The 24886-nt window shown below is 36.9% G+C and overlaps 1 protein-coding gene across 6 annotated transcripts in view; it reads right to left on the bottom strand.

Moving 5' to 3' along the window:
- Positions 1-5832: 5832 nt before the first annotated feature.
- The window catches only part of DGKH (diacylglycerol kinase eta), a 182021-nt gene continuing 162967 nt past the window's right edge, over positions 5833-24886 (bottom strand). For 5 of the 6 annotated variants that reach the window (XM_060637086.3, XM_060637084.3, XM_060637085.3 and 2 more), the window contains 2 exons: positions 24024-24154; positions 5833-18727 (listed from right to left, as the gene is read on the bottom strand). In XM_060637086.3, the coding sequence (XP_060493069.1) occupies positions 18638-18727; positions 24024-24154 (221 nt within the window). In that variant the 3' untranslated portion in view covers positions 5833-18637. The remainder of the gene's footprint in view (positions 18728-24023; positions 24155-24886) is intronic. The other variant, XM_060637087.3, reaches the window with a different exon arrangement.

Genomic DNA, 24886 nt, shown 5'->3' with positions numbered 1-24886 from the left:
CTGATTTAGAGACCTGTCCTGGGTTTCAGTCCACTGACTTCCCTTATGTGATTGAGCTTGTCCCTTGGATTTCTAGACAAACAGATGACCATCTTGCACCCATGAAAAGTGCCTAAAAAAAAAAAAAGAAAAAAGAAAAGAAGAAAAAGAAAAGAAAAATTCTTTGTGGGATGTAGCTAAAGTAGTACTTAGAGGAAAACTGATAATTTTACATGCTTTTATTAAAAATAAAGATGATATACTAATCATCCAACGAAAGAAGTTAGAAAACTAAAACAGAACAACCCCCCCCCCCCAAATAGGAGGAAGTAATAAAGCTATGAGGAGACAGCTTTATAGATAATTCCTTCATACATTCAAAGAGCAGACAACTCTATTCTTACACAAGTTATTTTACAGAATAAGAAAGAAGAAATACTCTCTCAACTCATTTGAGTTACTGTAAACTTGAATCCCAAACTGGACAAGGGCAGTGAAATATCACTTAAGAACATAGAGGTAAGAGTTTTAAACAAAATATTGGGTGTCTGGGTGGCTCAGTTGGTTAAGCATCCAACTCTTGATTTCTGCTTAGGTCATCATCTCAGGGTTTGCCTGAGCCCTCCATCAAGCCCCACGTTTGGGGGTGCTTCACGCTGACAGAGGGGAGCCTCTTTAGGGTTTTCTCCCTCTCCCTCTCTCTGCCCCTCCCCTGCTTGGGTGCACACAGACTCTCTATCTCTCTCTTTCTCTCTCAATCAATAAATAAATAAACTTTAAAAAAAGAGTTCTAAACAAAATATTACAAGTAAGATATTCTCTTTATTCATTCAACAGACATGTTTTGAAGACCAGCCAGAAGCCAAGCTTTGTGTAATGCAATGGGAATGTGATGAATAATATATATTCTCTTGTTATTAAGAGAAAGCTAATTTGGTGGGAACAAAGCTGCATTAATAATTATGATGCAATATAATCGCTGTAGTCAAGATATGCAATGGGAACACAGGGTAATAAGAACAGAGACTAGAATGTCTAAGTGTGCCTTGGCAAATTTTAGAATGTTCCACTGGGAGATTCCTTGAGCTGAGAATTGATGGATAAGCAGGAGTTTGACAGGTAGAGAAGAAGTGGTGTTGGTAGTAGAGATAGAGAGGAGAGTAGGGATGTATTTTAGGGTAGTTGTGTGTGTGTGCGTGTGTGTGTGTGTGTGTGTGTGTGTGTGTGCGCGCGCGCGCGCGCGCGCGCACGCGCACGTGTGTGTATGTGGAGGCAGGGAAGAATGGAACAGATGAGGACAAAAAAAAACCCTAGCAATTCAGAGGAGGGCTTGGAAGTTTTCCTTTAATTTATACACAATACACAGGGGAAAGAAATGACTTTCGTTAGTATCTAAAATACTCTGTAAAGTTAACAGAGACTATAGAACAAATATGAGTAGGTATAAAAATGAATATAGGTTAGGGGCGCCTGGGTGGCTCAGTCGGTTGAGCATCCGACTTGGGCTCAGGTCATGATCTCATAGTCCGTGAGTTCAAGCCCTGTGTCGGGCTCTGTGCTGACAGTTCGGACCTCGGAGCCTGGAGCCTGCTTCGGATTCTGTGTCTCCCTCTCTCTCTGCCCCTCCCCTGCTCATGCTCTGTCTCTGTCTCAAAAATAAATAAAAACATTTTTTAAAAATTTTAAGATGAATATAGGTTAATATTTAAGTTTACAGAATTTACAATGAATTAATCCACTAATCTTAGTGTTTAACTTTAAATTTTTGCTTAGGCTTATTTTTGCTATTGTTTTTACTTCTATTATTTCAATATATTGAAGTCCATATAGAAAGTCTATGTCAAGATAACTTATTTTCTTGATGAAAATAGAAACTGATTTTTACTTTTAAATTTAAAAATTACTTCAGGCCAAAAAAACTAAAAAACATATTGCCAGCATGCTATAATCACTTTCAAATCAGCTGATGTGCTTTAATAATTTGATTTCCAGTTGAAATGGCATAGTTCATCAAATTATAATTAGGCTAATTACAGTGTTCCATATTAGTGTTTCTTGTTAGTTGAAAAATTGTCATCATGTAATAATGAGCTTTTAGCCATTTATGCCTTTGGGCTGAATGAACTTTTATAGTAGTCTTAAGATATTTAATATTCTTATTATCAGTTTAATGGCCATTGGCTTCTGTCCCTTAATTGGTTATCAGTGTTGCTGAATTTCTGCAGGGATATATATTGAACAAATTATAAGAGATACATTTTATATCCTGTTTCAGATTTCTTATTAATTTCCAACTCAACTGCACTTGGTGAGTTCCCAGTTTGTATGACTTGGGTTTTTGAAATTCATGGACAACTGCTTGGAGCCCAGATCTTAGCCTTCAAGCTTCACTTTATTTTTGTTAGATGGTGGCTGTGGGTGAATGGAGAGGTTGGATCAGATCAGTGGTTCCTAAACTGGCTGCAGATAAGAATCCCCCAGGGAGGGTGATTAGAGGGTGCTCTGACCCCTCACCCAGAGATTGCAGTTCTGTAGGGCTGGAGTAGGTCCTAGACACTTTTACACATGCTTTCTGGATGATTCTCAAGCAGTCAACTGAGCACTGGAAATTGATGAACTAGTGTTGCATTTGAAAACTTGGGACCTGTGGGCGCTGACCTGTCAGTGCAGGGGTTGGGATGTGGTCTGTCTCTGTAAAGAACTTTATTGGAATATAGTCCTGCTCATCATTTATATATCATCTATGGCTGCCTTCCTGCTACAGTGGCGGAGTTGAGTGGACCTGCCAGAGACTGCATGGCTCACAAAACCAAAAATATTTATAGGCTGACCCTTTACAGAGAAAGTTTGCTTACCCTTTCACTACTGGGTTACAAAATCACTTCGATAGGTGGCAATCAGTATTAAAAAAAAATAAAACAGAAAATACCAATACTATTTAATGCATGTAAATACGTGCTGTGTTGTTAAATTTATTATAAACATGCATGTTTGTATATGTGTATATGTGTGTATATATATATACATATATATGTATATATATATACACACATATACACATATGTGTATATATATATATATATATATATACACAGATATCTGTATATACACATACATTTGTGCATAATGGGGAATATGTATTTCTAATTGTGGGTAGCCGCCAAAAAAGTTTGAAAAAACCAAACTATAATCTGAGGTAGCTTTCATCTGTGGACTTTGAGCTGCCAGCGTGCTTTGGCAACATGGATGTGGGCGGGAGAGAGGAGGGAGTGGGACAGGAGCTACACAGACAATATGCTTTACCTGACTCACTCTGTGCTTCTTGGGGGCTGCTTCCTACTTGGTAAGGCAGTGTCACTCCTTTAAGGAATGGTAGTGCTCAATGTCCGTGTTTGTTCAAAATGTCATTGCTAGAAGCAGAACCAACTAAAGTTGTGTGCAGGGTGTGAGGGCGCTCTAATGGGGCGAATACTAAATTTACAGGGTTGTCATAAGGAGTAAATGTACATAGAGGGCTTCAAACTGAGAGGTGCTATATGGTGCTATGATGCTACTAGCTTTTATCTGCAGCCTCTCATTCTTACAGTTGTACCCACATCCCAGTCGTAAGACTAGCTCCCGAATGTTACCAACCATAGCACTGATTGTCATGTTTTGTGAACGTACTAGTGGCGGTACAGGGACTAAGGGAGACAAACACTGGGGCTAGAGCTAGGGAAGGAAAGATGGGGTTCAAATTCTTGGACTGCTGGGACGATTCTTGTTTCTAAAAATAATAATAATACAGAAAAATCTGTATTTAGACTTCCCGGTGAAAATTCTAATTCGCTAGCACTATGCTATGGTCTGCATATTTGTTGGAATCCTAACCCCCAATGCTATTAGGAGGTGGGGAATTTTGGAGGTGATGAGGTCACGAGAGAACATCCCTCATTAATGGAATTAGTGCTCTTACAAATGAGACGCCAGAGAGCTCTCTGGACCTTTCTGCCCCATGAGGACACAGAGAGAAGATGGTCTTCTATGGCCAGAAAGTGGGCTTTCGCCAGACACTGAACTTCCTCGCGCCTCGATCTTGGGATTTCCCGGCCTCCAGAACAGTAAGAAATAAATTTCTGTTGTTTAAAATCCACTCAGTCTATAGCATTTCGTTAGAGCAACCCAAAAGGACAAAGACAGACTATAAACTGTTGGCTGCCAAGATTAGGAAATGGGCTTTCTGATTAATCAAGAATCGTAATTACGTAAACACACTGCTTGTTAAAAAAGAATTCGTATATAATAAGAGATAATTTGCAATGTAAAGTGTAAGTAATTTAATATGATTCAGAAAGCCCTTTGGAATCAAGCCGTGCCTCAGGGTCACCATGGAGATGCATAAAAGTTTCGGTTGCTTTTAATGGGATGCTGAATGACAAGCTTTTTCAGAGTTTAAACTCAGGTTCCTTTGTTTCCTAATTTGGTTAGGGCCCTGGATATTTTTAATTTATGTATAATCAATTGCAGGATTGATAAACAGACCCCAAGGTGTTCTGGTCTTCTGATCAGATGCTTGAATCACTTCTGACTTAGTCAACAAATAGATATTGTGCATGACCATGTGCCAAGTACTTTTCCATACACTGGGTCGTACTAGTGAAAACATTTTCTTCTCACGAGGAGTTCACATTCTTGCAGCCTATGTCTGAACACTTTTCTCAAAAGGGAACACATTCTGTGACACAGCCCAGTGCATCTTTAGACATGGCAGTTTTTCTTGTCAATTTCACTTGCTTCTCACATTTAGAACGAATGCAAAACCAATCCTCTTTGATAGTCCTTCAAAGATTTGAAGACAATTCTTACATCCAACCTCCTATCCTCTTGTATCTACTCCCAATCTCCAACCTTGAAACACCCTCTACGCATTCTCTTCCTCTGTGCTCCCCACATATGTGGTGGCGTATTTTTTTCATCGCATGCCACTCTGTTACAATAAACTGTCTTCATCACTCGACGGTAATCTCAAAGCATTACTCACAGCTCATTACCACTGGAGACAACACCTGCCATGCATTAGGTAACAAGTGCTTGTTGGTGAACTTTAAGGACTCATTGCTATAAGGATAAACTAAACTATATTTTACCATTAAGAATTCCCCCTCCTGGGGCATGTGGGTGGCTCAGCTGGTTAAGTGTCCAACTTTAGCCCAAGTCGTGATCTCATGATTTGTGGGTTCAAGCCCAACGTTGGGCTCTGTGCTGACAGCTCAGAGCCTGGAGCCTGCTTCGGATTCTGGGTCTCCCTCTCTCCCTCTCTCCCTCTCTGCCCTTCCCCTGCTCGTGCTCTTCCTCTGTCTCAAAAATAAGTAACGTTAAAAAAACAAAAAAAGAATTCCCCCACCAGATGGATCTTACCAAAAAATAAAAGAACTGAACTATTGTTACATGCAACGGTTTGGATGAAATCTCCACGGAATTGGGCTGGGGGGTGGGGGTGGGTGGGAATAAGTTGTATACTGTATGATTCCATTAATATAAAATGAAATGACAAAATTATAGAAGTGGAGATAGAGAGGATGGAGGCAGGAGGGAAGTAGGTGTGGCTATAAAGGGCAGCTTAGGGGATCCTTGTATGGCCTTGGGGTGAAAGAACTGTCCAGCATCTGGACTCTGTCAGTGTCAACAACCTGGTTGTGATATTGTACTATAGTTGTGCCGGATGTTATCATAAGGGGGAAATGGGTGAAAGGTACACATGATCTCTCTCTGTACTATTTTGTACAACTGTATGTGAATCTACAATGATCTCACAATAAAAAGTTTAATTAAAAAAATAAGACTTTCTCCCAGAAAGAAAGTAGGCTTCACACATTCTCCAAATGCATTCTTTTTATTTTGAGAAGGACGATCTCAAGGCAGTGCCCTTTGGGAAAGGCATCTCTCATCATCATATACATCGAGATCAACCATTACTCCCAGCAAAGTACAAAAATACACACATCAGTGACTTCCGTACAATAAATACATAATCATGCATCCCACAATAAAAGGCATGGAAAACTGGTCACTTAGTAGTCATAAAAATTACTAGCTACATTAACAAAGCCACCCAAATTATCTGTATAAGTAACTGTAACAATATATTCCAAAGGTGAAAACACATAAAACATCTTTAAAATAGTATGCAATAAATATCTCAATTGTATATATTTAAAAAATTATGCCATTGTAAACAGCATGTAAACAAACAAAACACATTTCCTTACCATTATTAAAAGTAATTAGAGCCAAAGTTATAACCTCTGCTCTGTCAGGTATATTTCACTGGCGAATGTGCTAAGCAGTTAAAAGTTTCACTCTTTTCTGCAGCAAACAGAGCCCATTGTGTAATAATAAATAGACATGATCTGCATCTTTCAGATACAAGTAAAAGTTTTGAAACAGACTACCAAAATGTAGTAAATTCTTAACTATAAATAATACGGCAAAGGCTAGAGTAAAACTATCTTTTGCAATGTGAGGGACAAAAGGAGCTACACTGTCAGGTTTTCAACATGATAATAAACAGGAGGCAAATAATTATGATTATCTTTATGGGAAGGTAAATTAAGTGTCCAGCCAAGTCTCCTCCTTTTGTGGACCTTTTACAGTATTGAACAAAGAGTAAAATTGTATCAAACTAAAAATTTCTTTTCCTAGAGAACAAAGAAATGGTTGATACTTTATTTATATTGATGGGAAAGAATGACTTCAAAATATGCCTATCAAAAGGTAAAAATACACACACTTAAGGTTTTTTCCATACTTACTGACAATATTTTTTTTTCCTTCTCATAGAGGAACCCTATTGCCTAACCATCAATAAATATGCAGAGAAGTTAATTTTTTATAACTCAAATATTTTTGCTTTCTTTCGTCAATATCAGTGCATTGTGGCATACAAATACTTGTAGTATATTTACTATATGCTCAGATAAGTACGCTACCTGTTAAATATTATTACTCTCTACTCCCCATTAAAAATTAAAAATAATTGAGGTGGAAATATCAACCCATTAACTTCAAACGGAGTCTTTGAACTATACTAGAAAGCATTACTTTATAATTCTTTTCCTTCTGCTGGGAGTTTACAGCCATACCTCATATATTTTGGTGTATGGCATTAATAGGGATAGATGCCTTTCTAAAATGGACTTGAAATTGAATTCATGTTCTAGAAATCTATTAGCCACTTGGACCACACATAGCACCTATAGAGATGGGGTTCTACGGGATTGATGAAACATATACTTGACGAGTGATGGTGAAAAATTATTTATGGCTGACCTCAAAGTGCAAAAACTGGACATAAAAATGGGATTAATTCTTCATGACGCAAAGTTTGTTTTTTTGGGTGGAATGAGATTATGCTAAAATAACCTGAGGAACATTTGGTTTAAACAGTGTCCCCCCAATTTCTCAGACTGTAGAAAATCATTCTGAAGACAGATTATTTTATTGTATAACCAGCATCTAATCAAGTGCCCCGTACAGAGCAGGTGGAAAAATGTCTCTTACATGAGCAAAGGAAGAGGGCATTTAATTTAATTACATGCATTTTTGATTACTGTTTAACCTTAGGAATTATTAACTGTAAAGAATTTTTGTGTTGACCTCTATCACAATTTGGGGACATGGCTGAAGTCTTTTATAGAATCAGAAAACAAAACAAATGCTTAGGTAATAGATTTTAGTCTTTATGTTCTAGAAGGGGGGACAACAGGCACAAACAAGCCATCTTACATTTGCATCATAAAAAATGAAATAATCCTTAGCTATAAATGACCTGAAATCACACCAATTCAGCCTAGATCTCTGGTTGGCTATTACTTTTGAGAAACTTTCACCTTCATTATTAGTTCTGATTCTTTCCCAAATATCCTTCCTTATTTTGTCTAGGTGATCAATGCATGTGTTTATATAGACTGTAGACACTAAATGTGTCTGCGAAACAGCAAGGTGGTCTTTAGGGCATATGCATGAATTACAAACAAGTATTTGACAGCGATTTGAAAATTTTGTAAGCCTCGTTTTTAGAAACAAGAATTCAGGTTTGGTCAGATTTGGTAAACACTTCTGACGAAAAACTAACAAATGATTATCCTTTTCGAAACAATCTCTCTTCCTTGATGTTTATCTCCTGTTGGCACGTGTGCCCAGAGTGCACACATGCTCACCTGCTCATGAATACACATATCCCTGTGTGGCTCAGGGAAGTCTAAGCTTGCATTTGTGAAAGTATAAAATTATAGAGAAGTTTGGGTTCCATAGGACCTTCATTCTTTCAAAAACATTTACTGAAGTCTTATTATATGGTAGCTTCACACTGAGACTACAAAAATGGAGAAATTTGGTAGGGGGAGGAAAGGCAGGCATACACACACACACACACACACACGCACACACACATATGAAATTACTGAAATGTGATGTTATTTTAACAGAGGAAGTTTCAAGATGTTATGCAACATGAATGAAATACTTAACTTTGGTTGGGAAGTCAGGTAGAGCTCCACGGAAAGTTAAATCTGAACCGAGTTTTGAATGAGTTGATCTCTAGCAAGTGATTATGCTAAGGCAATGAATTACAAAAGGCCTCTAGAGGAAATGGCAGCTGAAGATGGGAAGAGGCAAAGCCATAGAGACCCTTATCTATCACAGTAAGGGGTTAGGTTGCTATGCTCAAAAAAAAAAAAAAAAAAAAAAAAAGAACCTACCTAAGAAATTGTAGCAAAGGAATGACAAAGAAAATGCATTTCAGAAAGACCACTCCCACTCCGTTCAACCATGTGGAAGATGAACTAGAGGTAGGAAACAACGTATGTAGGAAAACCAGTTGCTGAAAAACTACGGCAAAAGCCGTAGGAGAGAAAAATCACGAAGGTCTGTATTGGCAGAGGGCTGAACTAAGGCAATGGAATTATCACTTTACTGCATATAATTAGAAATGGAACATAAAACGCCAATGCAACTTTTGAGATGGACAAAAAATGAAATATGCAACTGCATAAATACTGAGAAAACTTTGATATATGAAATGCTTTTGCTCACACAATCCAAAACCAAGATTGGGGTTAAGCACTTGTTTTGTTCCATATTTTAGTTCAGGAGTTTCTTGGCAGAAGCAGGCAGTCACATCATGTTGCTATGAAAATTATGTCATCTCTCAAAAGCTTTTTGAAAGCTTTTCAAGTCAAAGAAGGAGAGGAAACAAAAGAACTGTCCAAGTTCTCAATTCATTCATCATTATGTATATTAAAAAATCGCTGCACAACAGATTTGTAAACAGGGTAGGTTCCAACAGAAGTTATAATTAATGTTAATTATACTAGGGCCGTCTGTATATCAGGTCATTGTGAGACACAAATACCCAGAAAAATAATTTCTTCCCGTCACTCTACCAAATCATTCTGGAATTGTTTAGAGACCCGTCTTCATGAAAACTAGGCTGTGTCATTAAGACAGATCCAAATCCCATGCAAATGAGTTCTGCTTTGGTCTTTTCTCTATATCATCCAGTTTACAGCCTCTTATAATTTCAACATTTTTAGGGGAAGGGGATGTAACAGGACCTTCAAGTTATCATATTATGCTATATTCAGGACAAAATTTTTAAGTTATCAGTTAATGACTGAATTCAAATGTTAGGTAAAAATAGAAGGCAATATTCACTTACCTTCATCGATATTTAATGATTTTAACATGGTTATTCGAATTTTTTCCCCTAAATTGTACTCAGATTTCCATTATGGCAATAATTAAAATAATCTCCAGTTTAGTTTCTTTACAGGAAGTTTTGCAGGTACTTTTCATGAGGGAGTACCATTCCACAGCCAGGAAATGTAGCTAACGATCCATGCTTCAGATCAAACAGCAAGAAAACCATTCAGAATTCATTTAGTACAGAGAGCAAGCGATGTCACAGCACGAAACAAGTAAGTCCCGTATTTCATTTTTGTAACCACTGATTTAAAGTGACATTTTTCTCTTTTGGGTGTTAATCTAAGAAAAGACATGAAGGTCTTAATTAAAAAAAAAAAATCAACCAATCTGCTACTATACAATGGTTGTTTGTGGTGAATGTAGAAAAAACAAAATGAATCTGAATTTCTGAAGATTTTAGAAATGAGAGTTTAGCCTGCCTTTAAATGAATAATATGAACCTGTAGTAAGTAAACAGGTGAAAATACCCATCCCCTACTCTGCTACAGAGAGGATTAATGTAACTTCACTTTCATTTCAAACGCAACATCAGGGATATTAATCTGGACTTGTAATCTTCATGCTATAGTTTTGGAAGTCTTTCTTTGTATATCAAATGACAGTGGGAAAGAACTGGTAAATTTAAGGGGCGCCTGAAGGGCTCAGTCGGTTGAGTGTCTGACCAGCTCGGGTCCTGATCTCGCAGCTTGGGAGTTGAAGCCCCTCATCAGGCTCTCTGCTGTCAGAGTGGAGCCTGTTTCAGATGTCTGCCCCTCCCCCACTCACTGTCTCTGTGCTCTCAAAACAAATACACTTAAAGAAAAAACAATTGGTAAATTTAAGTATGATTCACACTTACATAATTTCTTCGGTAAAAGAAGAATTACCAAGTACTTATAATTGATCATTTTGAGTGCTATGTCTCATTGGGAAAACTGCAACACCAAAACATACATAGTTTGTAGAAAAGGCATAGTGAGCCAGTGCCAGAGTCAGTTACAGAACCACCTAAATCTAAACCATATATCCATCTGCAGAATCATATAATTCAGCTATTTATAATATTGTAAATTCTAATAATCTTTTGTTGTTTCAAGTAAAAGGAAAATCTATCACTGCTAACAAATCTCAAGGCTTAGCAAGTTCATGAAAATCTCTTCAACTTGTGTGGTATGGTCTGATCCACATTTACAAATATTCTGTGGGAACTAGCTAAGTCCTTCTGACTCATTCTCCTTCTGTCAATCACAAAGTTGACAAAGCACAGACATTTGCTTTGTAATAAACACAAATGATGAGGTCATCCAAACTACCTGCCTAAATGACTTCTAAATTGCAACAGTGGGATGAGCTCCCTGAATTCATTGGCTATTTTGGTAACATACAGATACAGTCTCAGACATCATGGGTGTAACTATTTTGGGTTTTGTGGTATTGTGCCTACTAGACATGGAACACATGTTCTGTGTTTCTACCATACAAGGTGAAAGATATCTATGTTCAAACTATTCATTTCCAAATCTTTGGCAAATATCCAGCTCAAGCTCCATTTTCTTTATAATGTTTCCATATTTCCATGTAATGTTTCTCATATGTTTTTTTCTGCCTTTAATCATTGCTTATACAACAGTAAAATTAATACAAAACTCCGTATCTTTAAAATTATAGTAAATTCTTAATCTCCTACTATTGTTCTTAAATAGTTCACAATTCACCTATTGCTCACACTGTAAAACAATAAAATGGTTGAATTTAGGGCTAGTTAAATTGTTTTCTTTGGTATGCAACATTGCCTCACCTTAAGTCAGAACATGTGATTTTATTCTGGTTGGTAGGTTATGCCCTTATGTTTTCAATTTCTAGCTTTTTAAAGAGTTGAACAGAGAATACTTTTTTAAAACAAAAATAACTCAAAACTCAATTCAAGCCTCACTGACTTAATTGACAGAAACAAATAAAGCATTAATCATCACGGTTACTATTTGTAAAGTAGACAAGAGTCAAATGCAAACACGTGTTTAAAAATATTCACCCTGGAATCTAAAGCTGGCCCCTTGAAGTTTGCGGTATTTTTGGGGTTTGAGAATTTCAATGTTCAGTTTAGTGTTATATTGGCATACAATCACAGAGCTCTCTCTCTTTTAAAAGAAAAATGGAAAGTTTATCACAGAAGTTCTGACTTGAAGATAAAATATATATTGGCAAAATCTAGCACAGTGAATCCCTTGGTTACATTAAATTCTTAATATTGGTGATTTTATTTTGGCTTTATTCCTTTTTTCTATATGTATTTTAAGTATGCAAATTATTTTTTAACAAAGTCCCTATAACTATTCAGTTACCTATGATGGTAAAAACAAAAAAATACCATTTTTTTAAGAAGGAAAAAAAAACTGGGCATCTGTTTGACAGAAATGAGTACTTCAAGTATGTAAGTAAATCATTAACAGAGCTATTATACCCTAAGCCACAGCAGTAACAAAGAAAAGAGCTAGAATATGCATTTTGTATAAAGATTAAATTTCACAACATAATAAATAAATGCACTGATTTATACAACTTGAGAAAACCTTCTACTGATGATCACAAGTAATACTGTCTTATTATTCAGTTTGTTGATATGAGCACTGCCTCACACAGAGATTCAAAGGTAGAATTCTCACCTCCAAAGCCACAAAATATACAAAGCTGGTTTGTTATTAAATATTTTGTCTGCCAAAATTCCTGCAAACTAAAATACATCTTGGCAGTTTGAATAACCAGCATGATAATTATTTTGGTATCAAAAGATAAGAAAAATTTTAATATGAAAATTAATAAAACCAGTAAAAGGAGAAACCTGTTGTATAAATAGACATTTTAACACAAAAGTGAGACTTTTATCTCACTTAAGAGGAAGAAACAAATTTGATACAACTTACGTGAAGATTTGAAAATAATTATCATATCTTCCCAGCTCTAGATAAATATATTACTCCAATTTATTAATCATCTTCAATATACAATATATAACTCACAAAACTGGGAATGTTACAACACCAAAACCTTTCACAGCACTAGTTACCAGTTACCAGAACTGTAAGAAATCTTTAGCTACATATCAGCTTAATACTTAGAATATACAAATAGATATGGCTAACCTGTGGTAAACAATAGTGCAAACAGTAAGGACCACAAAATATATTCTTTTTCTTTTTAGCTTGTTTATCTAACTGCATTATCCTACTTCAATAGCATCATCAATGGAATATGAAACTTATCTTAATGCATTTTAAAAGTATCCCTATGTTCTTTTAGGTACGGTTAATTTACTCTTGAAATGCAATTCCTATGAAATACCCAGGCTATTTATAAATTCCTATACAATGAATAACTTGTAGCTAAAATGAAATATTTTAGGTGGAGTTTTTATAGCTTTTAAGTAGTGTCTTGGTTTCTATTTTTCTAACTTAAACTTGGGTGTGCATAAGAAATTAAGAGAGAAGATATAAATATATGTAAATAGAATATCTTAGTTACATAAGGGGAATCAATCTGTCCATCTACAGTAGTAATATGGGTCTTTATCTTAAACATTGTTACCGAGTTGAACGAAGTCTCAGTTACTGTTAAAGTTATTTTCCCGAAAATAACAGAAAGAAGTATACAAATAGGTACAGTCCAGCTGTCTTTTATCTCTCTGTTCTCTGTAATGATAAACATTTACAGTTTTTTCTTCTAACAGAAATATCTCAAAACAAAATCTGGAGACAATAACAAAGAGGAACAATAATAAAGGTAAAGAATCCTTTGGGTATTATAAAAACCAATAATCTTTGCCTTTTTAAAGTTTTGCGTGTTTCTTTAAGAAGGCATCCGATTGCAAAGGCATTGTGTTACCCATCTGACACGGAGATTGCTACACAAAAGTCACCTGGGAGATGCCATAGCAGAGACGGGTCCCAGGCCCCATGGCCCTGGGCAAGGGGAAGCCAGAGGGGGAGAGGTGAGGCTACCGAGTGCTGTGGGAACTGCCCAGAGAGGTTATTCCATTGACCAATAGTTAGTATTTGAGGAATCTTCACTTTTCACTCTTTCCAACTGACTTTAAAAGCTTGGTGTTTTAAAACTGCCACTTGTATTATTATCAAACTCTGAACCCATGGTTTTACCCAACTTGCATCTGAAAAATGCAGGATGAGTTCATTTGGCAGGAAGAGGGCAGGAGAGATCCTAAATGTCAAGGTTGAGAGATGTAACATTTAAGGAACTTTAGTGAAAAACTATATCCTTGTAGGATTCACATCTGTAGAACATGAGAGTCCACTGTGTTGTCAGTTCAGTCAGAAATAACAGATAATGTACTTTAGAAATGATGTATATATAAGTTTCTGCTGTAATTTTCTAAGTCATAGCTTTGCATGAATATTTTCTTTCTTGATGCCTGTTAAAAATAACTTCTATCAAGACTCAAGTGGTGCCCTCTTTATTTATTAAAATTAGCTAAAGAATCTGTAGCCAGTAATGTTTTGGTAAACGATATCAATATGTAAAAATTATTAAGTGAAGGATTATTGACAATATATCATTGGGAAAGATCTTATTACAGAATAAAATAATTTGTATTTTGAGGATCAAAATATATCTCAGGTACTATTTTAAGGAATTATTAACTGTCTGAAAATCAAGATAAATTAGCCTTAAAAAAAAAGTCCAGCAAAACACGCCTTCCCGAGAGCTTTAATGACACATTCACTTTACTTGGAATCATTTTGGCTCTTTTTTTTTTCATGCTTACTGGTTCATTTAATGTGTGTGTGCTGTTTGTATCCTCAAGCATGAACTACGTCAACAGGATAATCTGCTGATAAGAGAAAGTGAAATGTACGAGCTGTAGGAGACTGACCTGGTCTTTACTTATCTCCTTACATATTCTTCTGAAATGTTCCCTGTGACTTAAGTTGTGAACAAATGAGAATGTGACATTAGCAAGAAACTGAGCAAATGTAGATTGTTAGTGACTTCAACATGAGGTAGGGAGCTGGAGAGAGGCCAGTTACGCCTGCCAGCCCATCCCCTTTCTATCTTAGCTACCCAAATACAACTCCTGGGTAGGCAGGGTTTATCTAGAACCAGAATTAGGAATAAGCATTCAGAAGAAAACTTAGCAAAGGTGATGAATGAGCTAAAGCTCCTTTCTGGGATTTCTAGGAAGTAGTGTGTTGGGGAGTGAGCTATTCGAGGGCTTTTTGAAGCATTCGGATCCCTAATATCTGGGAGCGATAAAGTGTGGCTAGGCCAGTGCTAACCACCACCAAATCTTGTTTGCAAAGAAGATTGAAATTCAGTAGGTCTGGAGGGGACCTGAAATTCTGCATTTCTATAAGCTCCCAGGTGGCATGGATGCTGCTGGCCCAGGGACCACGTTTGAGTAGCAATGATCTAGACCAGTGTTGGCCAGTACGATTTTTGCAATGATGGAAATGTTTAACACCTGCCCTGTCTATTGTAGTTACTGCACACTTGAAACGTGGCTGGTGCAATGGAGAAATTAACTTTCTAATTAAATTAATGTAAATTTAAACAGCCACATGTGGCTAGTGCCTATAATACTGGACAGCAAGGGTCTCGACATTCACAGGTCATCTCTTCTCAGCCAGAGCAATCTATATCACGGTCCCGAAATCATCTAACCCGTCGGTTCATTTAGATTAGCAAGTTTCCTTTGTTAAAATGTGAACTGTAAAATTAGTTTTCTTTAAATTGTTTTCTTCCTAGCACTTTGTTCAGAGGATCCGCAACAGGCACTCAAGCGGGGAGAGGTGAAAGCAGTCATTCTGTAGTATGGAAGTTGATGAAGAAAGGGTAACAAAGAGTAGTGAGAATCTGAGCAACCATCAGTGCATTGGGCATGTGGGAAATGGGAGGCCAAAAGCTGGCAAGGAAACTCAGAAAGGGAGGTGGAATAACACTGAAGGGAAGAATTGAGTCCTTTGAAATTTTACTTAGGCCTGACCCTGTCCCTTTCCTTCTTGAAAAGCAAGTTTTGGAATGCCTGGCTGGCTCAGTCACTGTAGCATGTGACTCAGTCTCGGGGTTGTGAGTCAAGGCCCATGTTGCGTAGGGAGATTACTTAAAAATAAAATCTTTAAAAAAAAAAAAAAAAAAAAAAAAAAAAAAGGCAAGTTCTTCCTCACAGAAATAAGACTTGAAGGAAATGGATGCTGGCTGTGGTTCCCCTTCACCTCTCCCAAATTATCCAGGTGTGGGAGAGCATAGCAGGGAGGAACAGTACAGTTACAGCTGACAGTCAAGAGTAGGCTTAAGCTTCTCACCTCAGCTTCTGAATGGACCAGGGTACAGAGGCCACAACTGCACTATCACCTCCCAGAGAGAAGCTCTTTCTACTTTCTATTTATAGCTCCATCTACTGTAAGAAGCTGGCTCCTCTGTGAGGCTGACAGGGGCCTAAGGAGGCTCTGAGGATACTATCCTGGCAAACAGGTGTGGGCAGAGTCATGTGGGTCCTACACAGCCATGCATAGACAAAGCATACAGGAAAGATTGCTCTAATTTAACGACAAAAAAAAAAAAAAAAAAAAGATACTGAAATTGTCATTTTAAAGGATTTTCCTCATCCAAAAGCCATCTGCAGGAAAACTCTAGTTAAGAGTCTATTAACTGAGGTTTTACAACATAAAGAGTTATTACCTAAGAATAAAAAGATCAACATCAGCCAAAAAAATATTAATCATTTACATCTTACTCTCAAATTCTGAACATGTAATAGCTTAAGTCTCTTCTATTGGCAAAGGGGTATTTTGGGTGAGTGAAAATCAACCCAAAATTCATTCGTGAGTCCCATGCCTCTCTGCACCTATACATTTCCCTTTTTGGTAGAGCTGGACAGGTATCTGTGACCTCAGCAGAATTCCGAGACTCTGCCATCTCTATTTTAATTTCACAGGGAAGTGCCTGGAAGAGAGCGGGACAACTTGCAGGGGACAGGGGGTGCGGATTATCAAGGGACTGGAAGAGAAGCCCTTTGATTTCATAGCTGAGGGTAACAATACACTTACTAAGTGAGTGGCTTTTTACTCTTTCATGCTACTTGATATAATTTCCTTTGAAAATTTTCTATTTATTCACAACTTAGACAGGTAGGATATATAGTCAGACATATTTGGTCAGGAACCCATCAGGCTCATTTATTTTTAAGATGTCTTAATTTTGTGATTTTACTAGTAACTATGCAATGTATAAATAAGAATAAAGTGTCAAATGTTTAAACTTCTTTGATACAATTAAATTATGTCTGACAATAGTTCATTTTAAGTGCTTTCCCGTTAATATTTCTCATTAAGCATTTGGCAAATAATTGTCTAGAAAATATCAGTGAGAGTACATTTCAAGATTATGTGTGTTAAGCATGAATATACAAACACGGTGTATGTGTATAGACACATATATGTGTCTGTGTATGTGTGTGTATTTGTATCTACAGAGCACCTGCTTAGAAGGCTACTTCATGAAAATTGTTACCACTGGGTCAATACCCTGTTTACTTCTCTTATATAGGAGATTTTGAAATATTACAATTAATTTTTGGTACATAACGCCTAAAGAAAGATGGTCTGAGGATATTTTGGTGACTTTTTAACACGTATGCCTTTGGCTTTCAAAGATTTGATAATTGTAATGTTGACTCCTAATGAGCTACACTGAAGTAGAGTGGTTTAGAAACAAGCAAATAATACCTGCCTGATATAAGAATTAGGTGAGATAATAGTAATAATGGTATAAGAATGAGATGAGATAAAAGCCCTTAAGAAAAAATGTAAATCTCTTGTTGGGAAGTTGTGTCAGTAGTCACTCTAGCTAGTGGATAAGTCTGGGTGACCAATCAGCATACGATCAGTATACAAATCCCAGCTGAGACCTTCAGAAAACTGGATGTCAACAGCCCACTATATTACAAATACAAACAGAGTATTGAATAAACACTAAATTAAAACCAAAAATAAGAACAAAATGTGGGAATTTTGGTTTGGGAAGCTATAACAAGTTTTGTTCGGCAATAGAACACATACTTTTATGAAAATATCCAGAAAATTTTCCTACTGTGCATACCTAGTGTTGATAATAGAGTGACATAAAATTGGCTTGCATAAAATGTGTATCATTTGTTGATTATGGCACAGACACGTGTTCACAAATTCTCAGATACAGAATATTTATCCAAAATCCCACATCAAAGAACAGAAAAGTGCCTTTAACCAACAAAAAGGTACTTAGGCAGTAATAAATTAAATTACATTAAAACTGACATGGAAGCCAAGTTTTAAGATATTACATGTGACATGCAAGAAAAAGAAAGACAATTCAGGCAGGAATGTCGTGCATTAAGATTTGCATTCATTCATAATATTTCAGGGGTTTTAACCATATTCTATGACCACTGAATGCTAGCAAAGTGAGGCGATACCCATCTAACATTCAAAACACAGCTTAATTTACATCTTAATCTCCTAACCAACTATTTTAAGGAAGAAGCCAATGCCTCCAATAGTGAAACCTAAGAGTTTTAGCCACATATTGTTATGCAGTCACAGAGTAAGAACATTCCATCTGACCAGGTTTAAGGAAAGTAAACATTTCCATCTTTTAGACAATGCAATTGTCTCAGATTCCTCCTACCTTCTTACTTATATGAGCATATTTTAACATGTCAAGTTTGCACAATAAGGAAATGGCTTTGTGGAATGTATTTTTTTGGCACGAAAATATTTTCTAATACCTCAAATCAAAATTTTCACCCACAGCAAAATATCAAGCCACAGAGGTGCTCAGTGGTGCTTACTTTTCTAGGCAGAAGACTACAGAAACAGACAACTGCTTCCAAGAGCTTTGTATTAAGTAGCAATTACTTCCCTTCCAAGGAATAGCACCAATGTGATTACACCTCAGACTGGGGAGTGCTCCTTCCAAGCTCTTTAATTCCCTGGAGAATTCGCTTCATATGGCCCACTTTCGTTATCCCCAGGTCCTGAAAGAAAGAAAGAAAGAAAGAAAGAAAGAAAGAAAGAAAGAGGAAAAAAGGTGGAAAGAGAAAAAGAAAAAAGAAAGAGAAGGAAAAGAAAGAAGTTTATTGACCAGAGAAGACCGAGGTTTAAATATTTCACCAGCAAATAGTATAATTAGCATCCAGTTCATTAAGTTTAGTTTATAATCAATGATTTAGGAAGCAAAAACTATAAAAGTCAATTTATAAAGCAAAAATTGCCAACCAGTAAAAAAAAATCACATCCTACACAAACTCTTAAACGTTAACACTATCATAAACTATACACAATACAGTTCTTCAAGAGTCAAAATTGGTTTCTCCTATTCTTCTTCTTTTTAAAACACAGGTCCTTTTGGGATCTCTGAGAAAAGTGGCATGTGACATCAGGGCATCCACAATTAGTCCTAAGGCAACCGTGCACATCCTTCCTAAAGTAGTAAACTTAAAAGTAAAGCCTAATCCTAAAGAAAGATATTAGTGGCCACCACCTACATGTGGAATTTAAATGCATTTACAGTTACATTTAGAGTCTTTGATTTGAGTGGTCTATTTAAATATCCTTTCTACTTTGTAATGCAGAAGTATAAAAAAATTACATAAACATAGCTCTCTGTGGGTTGATGCTTTTCCTCAAAACACTCGTGGCTCCTTTGCCTCAGAACTCTCCTTGTTTCTTACAGAACTGTCTTTCTATAAAGAGCCAAGAATTCAATATTTAGCTTTCAGAAGTGGAGGATGGTTCCAGAGTGTGCAGCACACAGCAGGCACCTGGCAAAGAAATACTTGTTGCAGGAAGGAAGGAGATGCACACAAGACAGCCATGATGCTCACTACCTGAAAAACTAAAAGAAAGTGTGAAGGCCTCCAAACCCTGTAATTTCTTTTTTGTTTAATTAGCTTTTATTTTTTTTTATTAAAAAAATGTTTATTTATTTTGAGAGAGACAGAGAGAGAGAGAGAGAGAGAGAGACAGAGACAGAGAGCAAGCAGGGGAGGGGCACAGAGAGAGGGAGAGAGAATCCCAAGCAGGTCCCTCACTGTCAGCACAGAGCCCGATGTGGGGCTCGAACTCATGAAACTTGAGATCATGATGACCTGAGCCGAAATCAAGAGTCGGACGCTAAACCGACTGAGCCAATCAGCCGCCATCACCCACCGCCATAGTTAATTTAAGTGTAATGGGTATGATCAATTTGCTAACAGGTGAAGTCAAACAAATTCTGTATAAAACAGAGGGTTTGGTATATTTGAAAATTAGCAAAAAGATGGCTTCCAAAGTAGCATCGAAAACAGGATTATGAGGTACCACAAAATCATGTGTCTGAGAAGATAAAGATTCCAAATATCCATTCTATTTTGTAGGCTAAGAGCATTATTTATTTTTAAGCTTTAAATGAAATAGATCAGAGTATTTGAAGTGAGTGCACACATGTGCTCTCTCTTCCACACACTTTCTGGGCTCTTTGAATTCTATAGCAGTAATGCTACTGACACTTTTTTTTTCTGACAATTTTGAATCTTTCTAGAAAATACTTTTTCTACAGCAAGTACTCTTTTCCAGCCTGAGATCATTTCTAGGTCATGCTTCTACAATATGTAACTGACCCTGAAAAATATTTTCTCATATGACACCAGGTCATTCTTTTTTATTTTTTTTAGTGTCTATTTTTGAGAGAGAGAGAAAGTCAGAGTGTGAGCAGGGGTGGGGAGGGGCAGAGAGAGAGAGAGGGAGACCCAGAATCTGAAGCAGGCTCCAGGCTCTGCACTGTCAGCACAGAGCCCAGTGGAGGGCTCGAACTCACGAACTATGAGATCATGACCTGAGCTGAAGTCGGACACCTAGCCGACTGAGCCACCCAGGTGCCCCAACACTGGGTCATTCATAACCAGTCTTAAGGAAGTGTGTGCTAAAATAGCAAACTCAAGGGGCACCTGGGTGGCTCAGTCGGTTAAGCGTCCGACTTCAGCTCAGGTCACGATCTCACGGTCCGTGAGTTTGAGCCCCGTGTCGGGCTCTGGGCTGATGGCTCAGAGCCTGGAGCCTGCTTCCGATTCTGTGTCTCCCTCTCTCTCTGCCCCTCCCCTGTTCATGCTCTGTCTCTCTCTGTCTCAAAAGTAAATAAACGTTAAAAAAAAAATTAAAAAAAAAATAAATAAAATAGCAAACTCAAAAGCAAGACCAAAACCTAAAGAAAGATAGCTGCTCCTGCTACCTAAATTTGAGATATAAATGCATTTACAGTTGCATTTCGATTCTTTTATTTGAGTGGGATATTTAAATATTCTTTCTGCTTTGTTAACGTAATTATCTGATTAATAAATACACTTAATATTAAATATTTTATTTCAGGCCATATGCACATTGTATTCTTGAGAATAAAAACTTCTCTGGGAGAGGCAGACTCTACTCAGAATTACCAGTTTGGTGTAATGAGATGAATGTTTTCCATAGAGTTACACTAACTCCTAGCTGTATTTTCTTTATTTTGAGTTCAATACTCTCATGTCTTCTAGGAGTTAGGCTGTGATAAAGTTATGCCATGACATCTGTTACACCTTTCTTATTTTTTCATGTTCTTTATTAGTGGTCTTTTCTTTCTTTGGATGAATAGGCCTGATTTGGCAAAAACATACTTTGTAGACATTCAGTTACCTTTGTAGCCACACATATGCAATTTTCCAAATGGAAAAAAACAAAAACCAACCACACAAACAAAACCACTGCATCTTTATCATTTTCTTTGGTGTCCCTCACTTTTGCCTGTCTTTCTGGAGGTGAAATAACGTAATCAGTTTATTTGTCTGCTAAAGCACCTTAGAAATATTTTTCCTTTCCCACCTTTACAGGGTCACATTGCTATCTCTAGTCATCTTGCTAATAAGAAAGTAACACTTGAGCCAAGATCTGAGCAGGAGTTAGCCAGGTGAGGAGGGGTAGCGAGGAGGGGCAGGGCTGGAGTGGGACAGCAGAATAGAGGTTTGGTTTTTGACTGACACCCCTGTGTGATAGGCAAGTTTCAAGTAGAGGTGGTGATATAATCCTAGAGCTCTCAAATGAGGTCAGGGCTGGAAATCCAACCCTGTGAGCCACTGCCATGTTCATGGACCGTACCTGAAGCAATGGAAATGGGTAAGATTACCCAGGGAGTAGGTATTCCTTTACCAACATTGGTAGACTTTATGCCAAAAAGTCTGCTCCCTCTTACAGCTACACCCAGAGAGCAAGGGGAGCTCATCTTCTACCTTCATGAAGGCTTTGTCCGACAGCTGATTCTTTCCGTAAAATTATTTTCCTTTTCTCATTCCCTCAGACCGTGTTTTAGAACCGAAAGAGTTAAAGAGGACAGTGTCAATACAGATTTCCAAAAGACAAGTTATAAGGGAAAGAATGTAGTTTGTATTAAAAATAAAAACAAAGTAGGGGTGCTTGGGTAGCCAAGTCAGTTAAGTGTCTGACTTCAGCTCAGGTCATGACCTCACGGTCTGTGACTTCGAGCCCCGCGTTGGGCTCTGTGCTGACAGCTCAGAGCCTGGAGCCTGCTTCAGATTCTGTGTCTCCCTCACTTTCTGCCCCTCCCCACTCATGCACTGTCTCTCAAAAATGAATAAACATTAAAAAAAAATTTAAAAAATAATAAAAACAAAGTAGAACAAAAAGTCCCATGAAAAGCTAAAGAGAAAATTTACTAAAATAATTCTTAACCATTTCCTTTTGACTCTTACTTTTTTCTAGCCAAGTCCTATCACTCTAACTTTTACTTTGCATATGTATGAGCTTTGTTTCTTCATTCTGCAAATATTTGCTTTGCTCACTGTGTATGTGTGTGTCTATTTGTATGCTTATAGGTGCATATACATACATATATAACATACAGAGATATATTTATATATACATACACACACAGTCTTTTCCTTTAATATACGCTTACTCATGGCAAATGAAATGTAAAGAGAGACTGGCATAGTATATCAATCAGTAGCTAGTCAATAAATATTGCTGCCTGCCAAGGATATGAGAAGCTATCCTTAGATACAATGATGCCTTACATTTATTTTTTTGTGTACTCATTCCACGTTTTGAAGCCAACTTACTCTATGAACTTTAGCACTGTATATTTTGCTTTTTTCCAGATTTGGGACTCTCAACTGTGATAATTAATTAATCTACTTCTTTATTATTATTCTTGTTAAAAACATTTACATATAAATGGTGTCCACTTTTAATGTGCTAAAACTGTATGACTCTGCTTTATAAAATCCTACAGATTACCCATATGTTGTTCAAAGATCTCTGCTAACGTATTTATAGATAAAGGCACAACAGTTCACAAATTTGTTAGGAATTTACTGTACCATAATTCCATGAGAATCAGAATCTGGCCTACTGGAAAAGGATCACTCCAAAATATATCAAAGGCTTTGTCATTTTCTTATTACTCAATCTTGGAATTTTAAAATGGCAGCGTTTGGTAAGAAAATATAAGATGACAAAATTCTACTCCCAACCTTAAGAGAGAATACTCTACTTTGGCCACTGGCAGTCTCCACCCGAAAAATCCAAGAGAACCACTGCTTACCGCTAATTAATGATATTCTTTCTGGTCATAAATGACAAAGGGGCTCTAAGCTGCATTCCAGCAAGAGTAAAGCATAATTTTTACTTCATTTACTAAAGAAAATAATACATTTATTTTTGAGCATAATACAATTTTAACAGTAAATCATGGGAAGGGCATTTGAATTTATTGGTCTAGTTGTTCACGTGACTTCTGAAAGGGCAATCAGAAACACAACAAAATCATAGGACTCTAAGTAACCACTGCTGTGAGTCCCTTATTTAGTTCCATATATTAGGAAGACTTCGTTACTGGTATTTTGAATTGATTTTTAGTTGTTAACCTTTGGTTAGATTTTTAAGTCGTCTTCAGCAACAATTACCACCTTTCATGCCGACTCAATAAAGTGAGCTGATGGAAACATGAGCCATTTGGAAATATTAGCACAGGAACAGCCATATGAATGGATGCAGAGGAAAATTACTAACTTCATGCTAAGCTTTAGCTACAATAATCAGAGAATGATTTTTGATAGGAAAATATTGCTGACATTCTTGTTTAAAAAGCAGAGGAACTCCAACCACAGGACAATGCATATTAGATTACTGCACATTTGCATAACATAAGCCAAGCTAGAAGCACATAACAAAAGAGGTGCAGGATAAAGGATTCTGTTTTGCCAGGAAATTTTCAAAAGCAGAAGAGTAGCACAAAGGAAATACCTTAAGATCTCGCCTTTCCAGATGCAAAAGTTCAGCCCCTCTGATGTCATGACGGATGAAGATTTCTTTGTACTCTCCCAAACTGAGCAGATCCAGCCAAGCAGCAACTTCCTCTGTGCCCCATTTTTGAACTACCAAAGTTAAGAGCAAAACCCCCTTAATTTCTACATGCTCAATGCATTACAAAGCAAAGGTTGGCCAAAGAAGATGCAAAACAGAGTACAGCGGGCAGTGCTAGCAAAGGGAAAGGTTAAAGGTGTTGTTTCAACAAAACTCCAATTTCGTTGTTCCCCATGCAGGTTACAGACCATCAATCAACACAAAGGTCTGACTAGGCAAAAACATTCACTGCTGGGCACCCAAACTACACAATAGGAATAAAAAATGTATTTCTCATGATTAGGATAAATAGTACAAGATCAAAATAAGCTCTGATGATTTCTTTAAGACCATATATGGCACTAATTTAATTTAAGTAGCTACAAGTGCTAATTAAAATATGAAATCTGAAACAGGGTACTGAATTTTACACAAACTTCTGTTTTGGGTCTTGCTGTCTTCAAGTATCGCCTTTATTGATTCTATTACTATTTATAATTATAATTATTGATAATTACAGCACCAAACATGTTGTTAGATCATTTTAATGTCCTCTAAAAGCCGTCAATGCTTCTAAGATTCGTTGGATTGTTATTTTCCAATGTAGACAATCATGGTTGTATACATTTTATTCAACGTTGCTTAGCTGAATTAAAGTTTATTTATTTGCCCTATTTGGTTTTAAAATGCCCTTCAATAGCTGCTCTACGATTGTCAAAAATAAGGTCATGTATCACTTTTTAAAAGGAGTTAGCTAACTCGGA

The sequence above is a fragment of the Panthera onca genome, chromosome A1 (assembly GCF_046562875.1).
Source record: "Panthera onca isolate mPanOnc1 chromosome A1, mPanOnc1 haplotype 2, whole genome shotgun sequence".
NCBI classification, from domain to species: domain Eukaryota; kingdom Metazoa; phylum Chordata; class Mammalia; order Carnivora; family Felidae; genus Panthera; species Panthera onca.
This window is presented reverse-complemented; position numbering and strand designations above follow the sequence as displayed.